Source organism: Denticeps clupeoides, chromosome 3 (assembly GCF_900700375.1).
Source record: "Denticeps clupeoides chromosome 3, fDenClu1.1, whole genome shotgun sequence".
In the NCBI taxonomy this organism is placed as follows: Eukaryota; Metazoa; Chordata; class Actinopteri; order Clupeiformes; family Denticipitidae; genus Denticeps; species Denticeps clupeoides.
Window position 1 is genome coordinate 15,702,341 of NC_041709.1, and position 15,131 is coordinate 15,717,471.

Below are 15,131 nucleotides of genomic sequence, written 5' to 3' on the forward strand. Positions count from 1 at the left end.
AGAAAGAAATGTGTTAAAATGCATTTCACTACAGGAACCGTATTTAGCACATATCCAGTGGCTGACTAGTAGCTGGTGCATTCTATTCACCCCAGTCTCAATTTACATGAAACCATGATAGCAACTCTCAGCATTTTTCCATGGTGCATGGTGAGACTGCTCATGCCAGTGATGGCAAAACAGTGCCATATGGTGTCAGAAGCTAAATGACGTTTTTTTTTTCCTTTCGTTTGGAAGAAATATTTTTGAAAGTTGCTTTGCACAGCTCATTGGAGGCATTTAAAGGACAGATGTTTTTTAACATGGACTAATGAAAACTCTACGGATTTTGTTGTTTCAGCAGACTGAGAAATGATTCTGAGGCTTTCTCTCCTGTGGATAAGCTAAAGTAACGGTACACTCCAAGCATGCAAAATGCTGCAGTGATCCAGGCCATTTAGCTCCGTTCTCAGGCTCACAACAGTGAAGCTGTGGGATGCATTTCTCCTTGGGGTGGGCAGCCATTAAAGAGTAACTGGCACCGAGCGATATGTGTCCCCATGCAAACCCATCAGAACGTATGGGGTTAACTGATGTGATTCTGCAGAAATTCAGGCAGAACATGTAAAATATTATCATGTATGCAGACATTGGCCAAGAGCAGCAAAATTCATTTTATTCTTTGAAATAATGGACTTGTATAATGCAAGGAGACAGAAGGGCCCTAGGGTGGTGTCACGACTGAGGGGATAAGCTAGAGACTTGGAAGCAAACGCACAACTTGTATTTGCACAGAAGCCAGACCAGGGTAGGCAGAATTGGGCGCTAAGCATGTTCATTGGCAAGATTATGCAAATGAACATTGCATAAAACATTTCAGCTTTTCCACATTGTTACAACCACAACCCTTAATGTATTTCATTGGGATTTTACACAAAGTAGTGCATAATTGTCAAGCGGAAGGAAAATTATACATGGTGTTCAATTTTACACATAAAAACTATGCATTTGTGTTCAGCCCCCAGAAAAAAACATCTTTAGTAAAGTAAAGTGAAGTGATTGTCACATGTGATACACAGCAGCACAGCACACGGTGCACTCAGTGAAATTTGTCCTCTGCATTTCACCCATCACCCTGATTGAGCAGTGGGCAGCCATGACAGATCGGGATTTGATCCGGCAACCTTCTGATTCCTTATACAGTGGTAGGGGCAGTGGAAAGTCTAAGTTTCCACCAGCTTTGCTACTACAATTTTTACCCATTCTTCGTTTGGTACAAGAGGGAACAGAACTGTTCGCTGATCTGGGAACACACAGAAACAGACACACACACAAGAACGACCATTCAGCTTATCACAGCAAATCTATCAGTTAGCTTCAGTGATGAGGGAATGCGGCCTGTTCCTCTGAGTGAGTGAGGAGTGCTTTACGTTACCAACATTCTATCCATTTACATTTACAGCATTTATCAGACGCCCTTATCCAGAGCGACTTACAATCAGTATTACAGGGACAGTCTCCCTGGAGCAACTTAAGGTTAAGTGTCTTGCTCAGGGACACAATGGTAGTAAGCAGGATTTGAACCCGGGGCTTCTGGTTCACAGGCGAGAGTCTTACCCACTAGGCTACTACCACCCTATCCTGTTGGATTTGGGAAGAAGAAGACAGCCAAGAGTTCTGGGGTAAAACAAAACGATATCAGGCCACACTAGATTAGTAACGCAAAATCCACTGCCTGTCACAAATAAACATCTGCAAACAATGATGTCTCGGCATTGTCAGTGCTGATGTTGATGTCATGTTGGAGTCAGTTCCAGATGCTCCACCTCACCAGTGTAAGGGGTGTACAGTCATCAATTTGGAAACACTAATTTAGCACATAAACTATTAGTTTGGATCAGCCAGTGCGTTCTCTCTGTTTCCTCAGGGAGCAAAGGCAGGATCTGGCAGAGCTGCCTTTTGTTCTGCCTGCTTACGAGCTAGAACATTTTCTTCCAGAGCTAAGGGTTTTGGAAGGTGAAAATGTTGCACTTGGCAGCAATGCATGTTTGATTATCTCTGAATGACTTCTCACATTTTTGAGCGGTACTGGTTATCTCTCCAGTGAGTGTAAAGCACCCGATCTGGCCTAATGCTGTCAGTGGAAGAGCAGGATAAAACTCATTTTCACCCATTTACAGCATTTATCAGACGCCCTTATCCAGAGCGACTTACAATCAGTAGTTACAGGGACAGTCTCCCCGGAGCAATTTAGGGTTAAGTGTCTTGCTCAGGGACACACTGGTAGTAAGTGGGACTCGAACCCGGGTCTTCTGGTTCATAGGCGAGTGTGTTACCCACTAGGCTACTACCACCCTGGCAACATTCATCTCTCAGTGATCTGGGATGTTGGTGAAGTATTCAGTAGAGGCGGATAGAGTACAGCACCCAAGAAGGGCACCCAGGAATGCATATAGTCTAGCATTTTGTGTGTGTATGCAAGAGGCTATGAGTCAGGACTGGGTGCTGTGACACACAGACGATCCCCTGTAATTGCCTTTTTTGTTGCAGTGTGGTTGAGCCCCATGGGCCCATGTTTAGCCTGTGCCATTGAAAATCTCATTACTCGTATTATGTATATAATGGACTGGAGCGTATGGCTGACTGACTCAGCAGCCCCCGAGATTTATGTATTGACTCTGAGCACACGCCCACTTACCAAGACACCCCTGCACACACACATCTTCACACTCCACTAACAAACATTGCTGTCACACCTACCTACCCATCCACTCACCAGTACCGCTACAATATATATAAATGCACACACACTTTAATTATTAATTATTATAAATCTTTGTTAGGACCATGGTAATAATTGTGTAACAATGAAAATACCTCTATTTAGTAAAAAATATTTTGACAATTTGACACCCTTAAAGGTAAAAAAAAAGTAATCTCACACATAAAAAGCATTACCATTAATTAGTCACTTATCAGCCTCACAAAGAGGAGCTCTCTATGATGCTAATTCAAAGCATTGGTATTAAGGAACTGAATATTATGGTGACTCAACATGATTTTTAAAACTATATTACATGAATTACATATTTAAGCTTTGAACAGTAACAATGAATTGAGAAAAGAACATTTGGCTGTATTCTGATCATATAGGGCCAATGTACACAATCAAATGAATTAAATTCAAAGGATTATTTTTTTCAGTGCACACCCAGTCACACACACACACACACACACACACACACACACACACACACACACACACACACAATAAAACTCTAACGGGCAAGTCACTCAGCCTTATCCTAGCAGTCAATGAGGAGAGCAATGCAGCAGCACCAATTTCACTCACACTGCTGGTTTGAGGCAGAGAAAAAAGGTACTAAAACAAGAACCACCAATCAATTGACCTCAATTACGGTCCCTATTTTTTATGGGACTGGGCGAGAGAGAACAGGAGAGCAGAGGAGAGGAGAAGGGCAGAGTGAGTTTTATGACAAGTTCACTCTCCTTTTATGGAAAATCAATCTCATTCACTCCTAATTAAAGGACTCTTCTCTTGAGTAAAATGCATTCATTTCATAATGTTATTTGTTTTTTCGTTTCGGGCAATTCTTTGACAGAATTGATAAAAAAAAAATAAGTTATTAATTAGATGTACACAAAATGAGCACAGAAAAACTGTCAAATTCTTGTGTTGGTGGTAGGTGAACTTTTCCAATTTCGAGGAAAATTTAATTTAATGATCAAATAACATACAAATTGAGATATTTATACAATTTTAACCTACTAAAATACTAATATACTATGCTAATATAGCCTATAATTTATTTATGTTCCGACATAAATATGAGACCAAGCACCCAACGCGAGAGTAATCAGCGTATTACACTACCTGAGGAACCCATGGGGACAGTGGAGGCCATTGTGGACTCCACACAGAGGCTACACTTACATTTTAGCAATCTTGAGATGATGTCACCAAACCTCACCCTGTTCATGAATATTCATGTTGTGGTGACACAACATAAGGAAAACATGGTTGCAATGCAATAAGAACGTCATAACACAGATTTGATTTTCTTTAGTTGGTCAAAGCTGTCTGGTCTGTCAGATCAGTAAGGTCAGATACATACCTTGGTAAGGTGTCCTGTAAAAGTGACCCTTGTGCCATTCAACATTTCCTGAGTATTTCTTTTCATAATTCTGTCATACTCATCTGTCTCCAACTGGGACCTCTTGGTAGTTTGATTAGAGTTTGACGTCCTTCATGCCAAATTCTTATTGACAAGACCTTGCTTGTTATCTTATTAGATATCTTCCTGTTTGCATCTCCTTTCAGGATGTGTTCCATGGTGATACAATACTGGCTCACTCAAAGAGCAGCATACAGGTAACTGAGCCGTTTGTATTTATATATAATTGCACTAATATAGTATGTACAAACACAACACCTGCATATAGGTCATGTCAGGCATTATAGATGTGTACATCCATGGTGACAGTGGTAATGAAAGGAGAGTGTCCATGATTTGATAAAACCTTTCAGGGTGACACAGCCTTCTTTAAATCGTACCAGACCTCAGCACTTTTATTTTGCCAAAGGAGAAAACCTCATTAAGCCTGATCAAGAGGATTAGAAACACGTGGCTGTGGCTGAAACAGACTGCATGCTCTGAAGTCACCATTAAGGTTTTATCTTTTTTTACTGCTTATTTCCTTTGCTGGGTTGGTGATAAATTACAGGACACTATCGCTTTCCCTGTCTGCCCCTCTCCTGCCTTCTCTCTCTATCTCTTCACCCATTTCCTCTCTCTATGCATTGTGTGCCTTCATCCTTTAAATATCCCTGCCACAGAATACATTAATCATTTTCAGTGAACCTCCTTGCCTGAATCCACCTCTATTATACCAGATTGCACTTGGTCGTCTTATTTCAAAGCTGGGCTACTCTAATTTGCACCAAATCCTTCCTTATTCCCTCCCAACCTCTCTCCTTTGCCCCTACATACTCCACCCATGTGACATTGTCCTCTTTTACATGCATATATTCTCCATTCTCATTTCTCAGTTTGTTTACATTTTCCATAAAGGCACTGCAAGGTAAATTAAATGAAGGTTTGGCTCTGTAGCTCATTACACAGCAATGTGACCACAAGGGAAGCAGTGCTTTACAAATGACTGCTCAGCCCTGATTTCTTAGAAAATTAGTTCTTTGAATGTGTGGAATAATGAGAAATGTGTTGCACTTACCATGAATGGCATTTTTGGAGCCCTTTATATTTGAAATGCAAACAATTCTGCCCGAACCTGCTTGGTACTGTTCTAGTAAGGAATGTGGTAATATTAGAGTTCCTCTTACAGTGACAGTGTTAGAAATGGTTTACGGTGACTGTGTAAGTTAAAAACAGAATTGCTCACCATAGTGGGGGATGATGGCCCAGGCCATGGCTGAGGCATAGATGCCCCCAATCATCCAGAACATGCAGAGCCAGCTCAGATGCTCGCCTCGCTTTTCCCGTGCCAACACCTCCGAAAAGAATGAGAACACAATGGGTACTGCACCGCCAATCCTGTTGAGAAAACAGATGCAAGCATGGGAGACAAATATCAACATTTTACATTTATAGAGAAATTTACTTTGCCATTAGACAAGCTTTTAGATGCAATGTATTCCCTTTCTCTCCTGACTGTTTCCAACCATTTTTTGTGTCTGGTACAGGTTTGCCCACCATCTAGTCTGCTAGTATGTGATTTTATGTATTAGTTTTTTTACAATGTAAGATTTTCTGCTTTATTTTTTAACACTTTCATTCCGAACTGTATATATATATTGCGTAATGTTTATATGTCAGTATCTTGTCTTTCATCAAGCCAATTCCATAGTCAGTGCAAACTCACTCGTCTAATAAAACTGATCCACTTTTCAAACTCCAATATGTTTTCTGTCATAGTGACAATGTTCCCTACTCAATATTTAAACTTTGAGCATTAGCTGGCTAGAACCCTTAACTGCATCAAATCTTGCTAATCCACATGAATCAACCAAGAAGGGCTAATTAAGACAATGGCTATGGATCCTGGTCCTGTCACTGATACCACATCTGTTTCCTATACACTTCCTGTCCCATGATCTCTCCCTCATATTCTGCCCCCTGCAGTCTCTATTTCTAACATAACACATAGATCCTGCCAGCCATGCCAGCTTCAAGAGAGATGCTCACTCCTGCCTCAATTCTTCTCTTTCTCTATTATCCCACTTGACCCTATGTTTACGTATTCCGGCCACAAATCTGTATGTTTCTCTGTCCATTTCACAATTTAAGCCTTCTATTTTTGGCCTCAAGGCAATTGTGGATGATAAACAGTCATGAAACTATGATGCATTTCTTCCAAAGTGATGAGTACTTAAGGAACCTGTAAGGCCATGTTGGGTAAAGGAGGAGGCAAAATGGTGATTTAAATTTTTAATAAACAAAAACAAACATGACATGTTGGCCAAAAACACAGAAAAGAAAAACAATTATGTATCATACAGCAGGATAAACGAATGACAAAGGTTAACAAACAAGAAACACTTGTGGCAAATCAAGCCAAAAACAGAACAGTGCATTGGTGGGCCTGCTGCCACCTGTGGCATCACATAATCCCCCGTCCCCCTCTAAGGGCGCACCAAGTAAGTGGGTAAGACAGTGGACCCGTAATCGTAAGGTTGCCGGTTCGAATCCCGAACACTGCTCCCTGGGCGCCTTTCATGGCTGCCCACTGCTCACTAAGGGTGAGAGGACACATTTATGGGACAGTGGTAGCCTAGCGGGCAAGGAAACGGACCAGTTATCAATTCGAATCCTAAGCCACCAAAGAGGTGCACAACATGGACTTTTGACACAGCAGTGTCAAAGTCCTCCTCTTGCAGCAGCCAAGACTCAGGATACCCCAAAGGCCTGTAAACTTTTTTGCCGCTTTCCAGGTGCTGGTGAGAGCACTGTTTCCGTGTCATGACCCCCCGAGTCTTCCTCCTCTTTGCTGTCATCTGACAGCTCTCAAAACTCCTCCCAGGGCTTGCCTTTGTCTTTATGGGGGTCAGTGCAGAAGTACGGCCTATCCTCAGCAATGTCCATGTCACGCTGATCAACTACCCCTTACTGGCAGAACTCTGAGGGACTAACACCTCTGGTGGTGGTGAGACAGAACCCGCCCATGGCATGTAGGCTGCTCCTCTTTTTCCGGTAATTTCTTCGGTAATGCCACATCGGGTGAAGGAGGAGACAGAGGTGCACAACATGGAGAAATTGTCATTTTTAATAAACAAAAATAAACATGGCACATTGGCCAAAAACAAGGGGATTGGCCAGAAAAAAAGGGACATAGCACACAGCAAGATCAACAAACACTTTTAGAATGAGTTTTACACATCATAAGTGGCAAGACTACAACAGGAAAGGCAATCCAGTGCAAATAAGGAAGCTTAGTGACAAGGCAATGCAAAAAAATCAACTGGGGAAGGAGGTGACCACTTGCAAATCAGGGTCTTCTTGGCAGGGATGTGCAATAGTTTCTGCAAATCTACATGCAATGAATCTACAGAAGGGGTTAAGGAAGGTAGGAAAGAAGGCCAACAAAATGAGGCCTATGTGAGTCATGACACATTTATTTTCAGAATTCAGAAATCTGGTTGGCTCAGCAGATGTTTCTGAGGCAATCCTTCCACTCTCAAAAGAGATGAAATCAATATTGCATCGAGCTCTGGAGCCTGTAACCATGGAGGCTCTTGCTCATATCAGACAGAATGCAGCCTGGAAATGACACAGAAACACAAATTTCCAATTTCGGTAATTTTTTTAAAGGCCCCCTATTGTGGAAATCTCACTTTGTTAGATTATTTAACGTTAGTATGAGTTCTCCAAGCCTGTCTATGGTCCTACAGTGGCTAGAAATGGAAAATATCATAATAAGGGGAAAGGTAACCTGTTTCTCATGCTTTGTCTGCCCAGAGAATTTCCCACCCCTCCCATAAAAAAAGGACTTCATCGTAAAAAAAAAGAACTTCATGGCTTGAAAATATACAAAGTATTGCAGTTGCTGAGTGATTGGGTGTAAAAATGAGCACAAAAGACCATTGTTTTTTCAGTGTCCACCCTATTTGGAGCTATAATGCAAGGTGAGAAATGTAAAGGCCAAAACATTGACACAAGGGCTGTTATTGCAATGTAAAACAGAAAATTATGGACGACCTGGGGGAGTCTATGAGCTATGAGCGATTGACTCAGGGAAGTCCCCACTGACTCAGGGAAGAGACTCGCTACAAAAGAGCTTCAGTTCTGCAGGTCAAACAGGGGTCAATCTGTGTAACAATTGTGAACCCATTAACTCCTAAAAAGGCTTTCCAGAAATAACAGATGCCTCATTGATTTGCAGAGAGATGTTATTCAGAGACATGATAACCGGCAATATATTCCTTAAACAGGGCATTTAAAAGCTCCATGGAAGATGATTTGATTTCTACAGAGAAGGTTGGAAACAGAAGAGCCCTGATAGATAGAAATGCTCACTCACCCAAATCCAGAGAGCATTCGGCAGAACAGGAACATGCTGTACCCCTGCACGAAGGCAGAGAGGAAGGCGAAGAACCCATTCACAGACATGCAGACCAGCAGGCACTGTCGTCGGCCAACCTTGTCTGAGAGACCCCCCCAGAAAAATGCCCCCACCATCATGCCCAGGTAAACTATACTACCTAGAGAGAAAGAAAGACAGAGAGAGGGATCATAGCATGTGTCATCCCTAGGGGAAACTACATTCAAATGAAGTGAAAGGGCAAAGATGGCATGCTTTTACAAATACAAAATGAATGATCCATTTATTTAAATTAAAAAGGGAAGTCCTTGTTCAGTTCCTTCGCAGCTGAGACAAGACCCATCTGGTCCAGTAACAGATTATTACAATTCAAATTGATAGTGATTGATTTTTCATTGTAATTACACTGCAGCGCAACACACAACAAAATGTGTCCTCTGCATTTAACCTTTAGTGAGCAGTGTGCAGCCATGAATGTGCCAGGGGAGCAGTGTGTGGGGACAGTATACCTTGCTCAAGGGGACCACAGTGGCCCCTTGATAGTTCAGAATTTGAACAGGCAACCTTTTGGTTATGAATCCACTTCCTTATCCGCTAGGCAAAAACTGTGAGGAGTTTTTACCAGGAGGTTGTAAAGAGTCTGTGACTGTATTCAACCCACAGTACCAAGTTGAGGTGTGAACCTTCACTGGTCTCGCGATTCGGTTCGATTACGGTTATCAGTGCCTCAATATCGGTGCATCACGATGCATGCCGTAAATGTTCTACATGGTCAAGTGATGTTTTCAAAATACAAGAGTGTCTTGTACACTGTCTGGATGCTACAATTTGCTCCAATGAGCAGAAAAAATCTCGACACCTTGTAACACTGGTCCTGTGTCATCTGTTTTCGTATTACATAAAAGCCGTAACATTTGGTGCGTGTAATGTCCCCTTCTCATGTACAAGTGCTTACCGACATTTACCCGGGTGTGGGGGAAATGACGTGCTGTAAACATAATAAATAGAGAGTGTGATGGAAACCCCAGCAGCAGCATAATCTCTTTCTTCCCAGAGGCCTCCTTTCTCTGCATGCTTCACCAGAGTTTCCTCCACTACACAAATTTCCTCCACTACCCAAACCTGTTACAACTGAAGCCAGAAACACCAAAAAAGCTCCTGGTTCAGACAGACATTTGGGGCAGTGGTGGCCAAGTGGTTAAGGAAGCGGCCCCGTAATCAGAAGGTTGCTGGTTCGAATCCTGATCCGCCAAGGTGCTACTGAGGTGCCACTGAGCAAAGCACCGTCCCCACACACTGCTCCCTGGGCGCCTGTCATGGCTGCCCACTGCTCACTCAGGGTGATGGGTTAAATGCAGAGAACAAATTTCACTGTGTGCACCATGTGCTGTGCTGCTGTGTATCACATGTGACAATCACTTCACTTTACTTTATATATAGCGTCTGGTGAGCGCGGACTCATTGAAGAAAATCTAAAGCTGCTTTCAGAACGAACTCGGCACTCACCATGCGTGCCGGGGGGTTCAGCATGAAAAAATTATGCGTGTTTTTCTAAACTCCCTGTGTGATGATAATGACGTATTGTAGATCTCTGGACACGCAGACATGCGCAGCGTGAAACTCCTACTGTACTCAGATTAGGCAGCCACAGTCACTACCAGTGCTACTTTTTAACAATAATTTTTATGCCAGGGGCAGAAAATCACCAAGTAATGCCATTATGATGTAATCGATTATGTTCTGCACTACATCGATGCAGAATCGTGCACGTTTGCATTGCGATGCATCGATTTTACGATTAATTTTAACACCTCTAGCAACAAGGCCCCTAGTCTTACGCTATCTGTAGTGACATGTTATTTTGACATGTGGCCATTGCTTCAGCTGTGGCTTCATCATTCATGACACAAGGAAGCGACTCCCCTCGCCCCTCCTCCGCAGACCCGTGTGAGTTCGCCTGGGGGATGCCAAAGCCATCACTCATTGTGTCCCCAAGACAACAGACGCACAGTAAATCCATTTAACTCGCCCAAGCCAGGATATGCTAAAAATGCTAATCCAGGCAGAGGGGGAAGCAGTTTGGTGGCCATCCACAACCCCTACAACCAGGAAACTATCTCTCCTGCCTTGTCCAGCTCACCTCAAACAGATTGCGTGGATGAAGCCAAAGGTAGTTACACTTATCACGGTGTTCAGACGTGATGAGTTGGGCTTGTAATGCATTTCCACCTGTCAGCTTTTCCCAAGTCACCCATATTTTGCAAAAGTTACATGCACAAAAAAAACCATCCATTATCGGTTTCTTCAAAACCATAGCTGTCAATATATCACCACATATGAAATTTCCTGTTATCCATCTCCAAAGTTGTGGGTAAATACACATGAATGCAGGGAGTACAATTCCACATGGAGAACCACTGTGTCAGAGGACTATGCATATTTTATGTCTGGTTGCTAAGATACAAAATTGGGTGTATTTCTACAGTGTTTATGTGCCAGCAATATAAGGTGCCATTAATGTGTCCGATCAAGAAGTACTGTGATCTGCAATGGCTTCCACACACCCTGAACTCACAGTTTGGAGTGAAGTAAATAAATGAAGTGACATCATGAAGTGATGTGGTATAATATTAAATAATCCACGGTTAGCTATATAGGCTGTAACAGTCTCGAGGGAGTATGTATGATAAATTCATTAGCTAGCTCATTAGGCCAGTGAATGCTCTCGAGTGCTTGCCTGGGCTGATTATTTGGTTGACCAGAAGCAGTTCCATTAATATCACATTCAGATGAAAATGGCATTCATGTAATCCTCATATGGGGTCTAAAAATTCTTAATGTAGCGCTGAGTGTAATATCACTAGACTGTAGAGTCCACCGGGTAGTAACCAACAGCATTCAGACTCCCTGTCCTTAAAATCAGACAATGAGTGGACACGTACACACCGTCTTCCAGGAGAAAAACTTCCGGACGGAATAGCGGACTACAACAAATAAAATGAAATTGCATATAATTCACATTTCTGGTCACTGCAGCACACTATACAAGTTTCCTGTTGAGACAGGACGTTCACACACACACCAGCGTAATGTAAATGCGCGGTCAGCGATAGCAAAGAGGCTGTCAGTGTCGAATCCAGACCACTTGCCCGATTACGCGCAAACTCAGCAAACTCCGTGCAGTTCAGCAAATTCTTGGTCATGCACATTTTTTTATGTTGAGCTCAAACGTGAAGCACTTTTAGTCTACAACTAAAAGTGTGTAATATTGTGAAATGGTTCTTTGCATGAAATGCACATATTATTTACACGTAAATGGTTTACAAACGCAAAACAGTAAATGCACAAGCAGGAATTTAAATGTTATTTTTCATATTGCATTTGTTTTTCCACATCAACTGCATAATCACACAGTTTAGGTAAATAGATATGTTTATTCAGAACAATTAAAATTCAGAAGACTTCAGGAGAATTAAAATGGAAAAAATTGAATTTAGAAAAAAAAATCAAGCATAATTTGGTGAAAAATAAAATGGTTTTCATAAGGCCCTACTTTCATCTGTGTTCATGTGCCCTGTCTGTCCACCATCTCTCTGACTGAGTCTATGCTTATGAGTTTCTGCTTTTTTAATCCATTGTGCCCATGTAGAGAATTCTATGTTATTCCCGAAGGACGATTGTGGTCTTCTGGGATAATATAAATAGACACTCTGCATGGATTACTGCACACACTGCTTTCAGGGAAGCAATTTGTAGGTGAAGATACAAATGTATATACAGTACAGGCCAAATGTTTGGCCACACCTTCTCATTCAATGTGTTTCCTTTATTTTCATGACCATTTACGTTGGTAGATTCTCACTGAAGGCATCAAAACTATGAATGAACACATGTGGAGTTATGTACTTAACAAAAAAGTGGAGACCTGGCCTCCACAGTCACCAGATCTGAACCCAATCGAGATGGTTTGGGGTGAGCTGGACCGCAGAGTGAAGGCAAAGGGGCCAACAAGTGCTAAACACCTCTGGGAACTCCTTCAAGACTGTTGGAAAAGCATTTCAGGTGACGACCTCTTGAAGCTCATCCAGAGAATGCCAAGAGTGTGCAAAGCAGTAATCAGAGCAAAAGGCGGCTATTTTGAAGAAACTAGAATATAAAACATGTTTTCAGTTAGTTCACCTTTTTTTGTTAAGTACATAACTCCACATGTGTTCATTCATAGTTTTGATGCCTTCAGTGAGAATCTACCAATGTAAATGGTCATGAAAATAAAGAAAACACATTGAATGAGAAGGTGTGTCCAAATGTTTGGCCTGTACTGTATAAGTATAATACAGTATCAAAAACGTAATCTGACATTTCAGATTTAATTTAAAATGCCCCCTTTTGATAAGAAGAATAGGACATGAATAAGATTGTCATGTACTACAGTCCTCGTCTGTTCTGCGGCATGGTCATTAGTCATGGGCCCATGAGCTTCTAAAGAATGACAAAGTCATTATCACATTACAGCAGGTTATTGACACTCCACAGACACCCAATATGATCTGCACAGAGGGATTACAGAAGACAAATAAATATTGACCAGCTGTGTCCCTGGTACCAGGGTGCGCATTGTCATATAAACAGCATGCAAAGGTGGATACCTATCATTATTCCATGACTTTATAATAGACTATTATTAATAATTTCACACATTTGTAGACCTAGCTAAAAAGAACAGATCCATATCTTTGATTAAGCTAATTGTCAGAATATCAGTGCATGCAGTAATTATGTTGAATTCTGTGCATGAAATTTGATTTAGAATGAAAGACAACGACTGGTCATGGTTTGGCTCAAGGAAAGGTGAATTCTCTTTTACTGACAGGCCGGGGCTGGGGAGGCAGCAGGGGCTGGTGCAGGTGTCCTGTTTCCTGGATACTTTAATTACAAGAGCCAAGGCCTGAGTGTGTTTAGACTCAACTGTCAATTTGATTTCTACAGTTGAGATGGGCACACACACACACACACACACACACACACGTTTCACAGACACAGTGACATGCTGAGCCATGGCACCATTTCCTTCTGGTGACTCACATCTCTGGTCCAGTCAAGCTGTGGCTACTGCTACCTGATGGTCTGTTTCTGTCTCTGTTTCTAACTACCATGCTGACCAACTCACAGGTGGATGAAGATACAGAATTATTATTAATACACCAAGCTGGGATACTTACACTAACATGCAGGTGAGGTAGCATGAAAAGTCTGCAAAGAAGACTGCAAAACATACAGGTAACAGCAGTCCTGATGGAAACAGTCCTTTTTAATATAAGCTCCCTGTCTGAAACACATAGTCATCAGTCACACACGCACACATCAGTCATATTGTGCAGCATTAGCAATAACCTGCAGTGTGAGAGTGTGCATGAGAGAAAGGCAGATGACATGGGACATGGGGTTTGTACATTTCAACTACAAAGCAATTCTCTGTAATGATTGTTACAGAGAACAAGAGGATGGTGTAACAAAGCAGAGCAGCACGACGTGTGGCAGATGGACGCAAACAAGAGGAAGCGGAGGAGGAAGGAGCGGAAAGATGGAGAAACAGAAGACTTGACTGTGAAAAGGGATGCTCTCATTAGCATGCTCTGAGCATATGTGAAATATCTGCATCATTGTCCATTGTGTGTTGTATGCATGATAGAGGGGGTGTGTGTCCATGCATGGTGTGTGTGTGTATCAGTATGTAGTAAGCTTGCTCTACCGTATACAGTGTACGGTGTGATTCTTTCTCTGTTGCCAGCACAACACAGCCAATCCACCAACACAGCCTATCTACCATATTCAGCACTTAGACAGACCATGAAGGGGGGGGACAGAGACAGGGTGTGAAAAGGAAATGGATGAAGACATTAAAGCAAGCTGGGCTAAAATAATATTATAAACTCCCTGCAACAAGATCACCGCAGTAATTTCCTTATTCGAAGAAGCCTCTCCAGCAGCTCTGATGTGCTACTGAAAATGTGTTCACTGTTTGTAAAAAAACAAACAGTGTGGGAGAGAAATGAGTGCAGAATGATCAGTGACATGCATGGTGAAACTGTTCTTTTTTTATCGTGATCCTGTTTTATAGACAGAATATGAGTATACTGTTCAATAATTTATGGGATTTAGCTGACACTCTTATCCAGAGTGACTTACACTCAGTAGCTACAGGGACAGTCCCCCTCGAGACACTCAGGGTTAAGTGTCTTGCTCAGGGACACAATGGTAGTAAGTGGGGTTTGAACCTGAGACTTTGTGGTCTACTAGGCTATTTTATCATGTTACATTACTCGATTACAAGAGAGAAGTTCCCCCTCAATCTGGTATCTTATTGATATTTTGCTGATCATATGACAATCTTTTGATACATTAACACCCCACACAGCACATAAATAATGAGGGAGAGAGTAGAAAGGTGAACTGTGTGCACACCACCTCCACACACTCTTACAAGTTAATAAGGTCAGCGAGACATCTGCCAGACCTGCATTTATTTCTTACCCAGCTCTAGTGTTAAACCGGCCTGGTGCGTGCATGCACATCTG

At 42.1% G+C, this 15,131-nt stretch overlaps 1 protein-coding gene across 2 annotated transcripts in view; it reads right to left on the minus strand.

Annotated features, from left to right (window-relative positions):
• Positions 1–15,131, minus strand: part of LOC114786740 (synaptic vesicle glycoprotein 2C) — a 30,123-nt gene that overhangs the window by 8,507 nt on the left and 6,485 nt on the right. For both annotated transcript variants that reach the window (XM_028974139.1, XM_028974138.1), the window contains 2 exons: positions 8,536–8,716; positions 5,401–5,552 (listed from right to left, as the gene is read on the minus strand). In XM_028974139.1, coding sequence (XP_028829972.1) covers positions 5,401–5,552; positions 8,536–8,716 — 333 coding nt within the window. The remainder of the gene's footprint in view (positions 1–5,400; positions 5,553–8,535; positions 8,717–15,131) is intronic.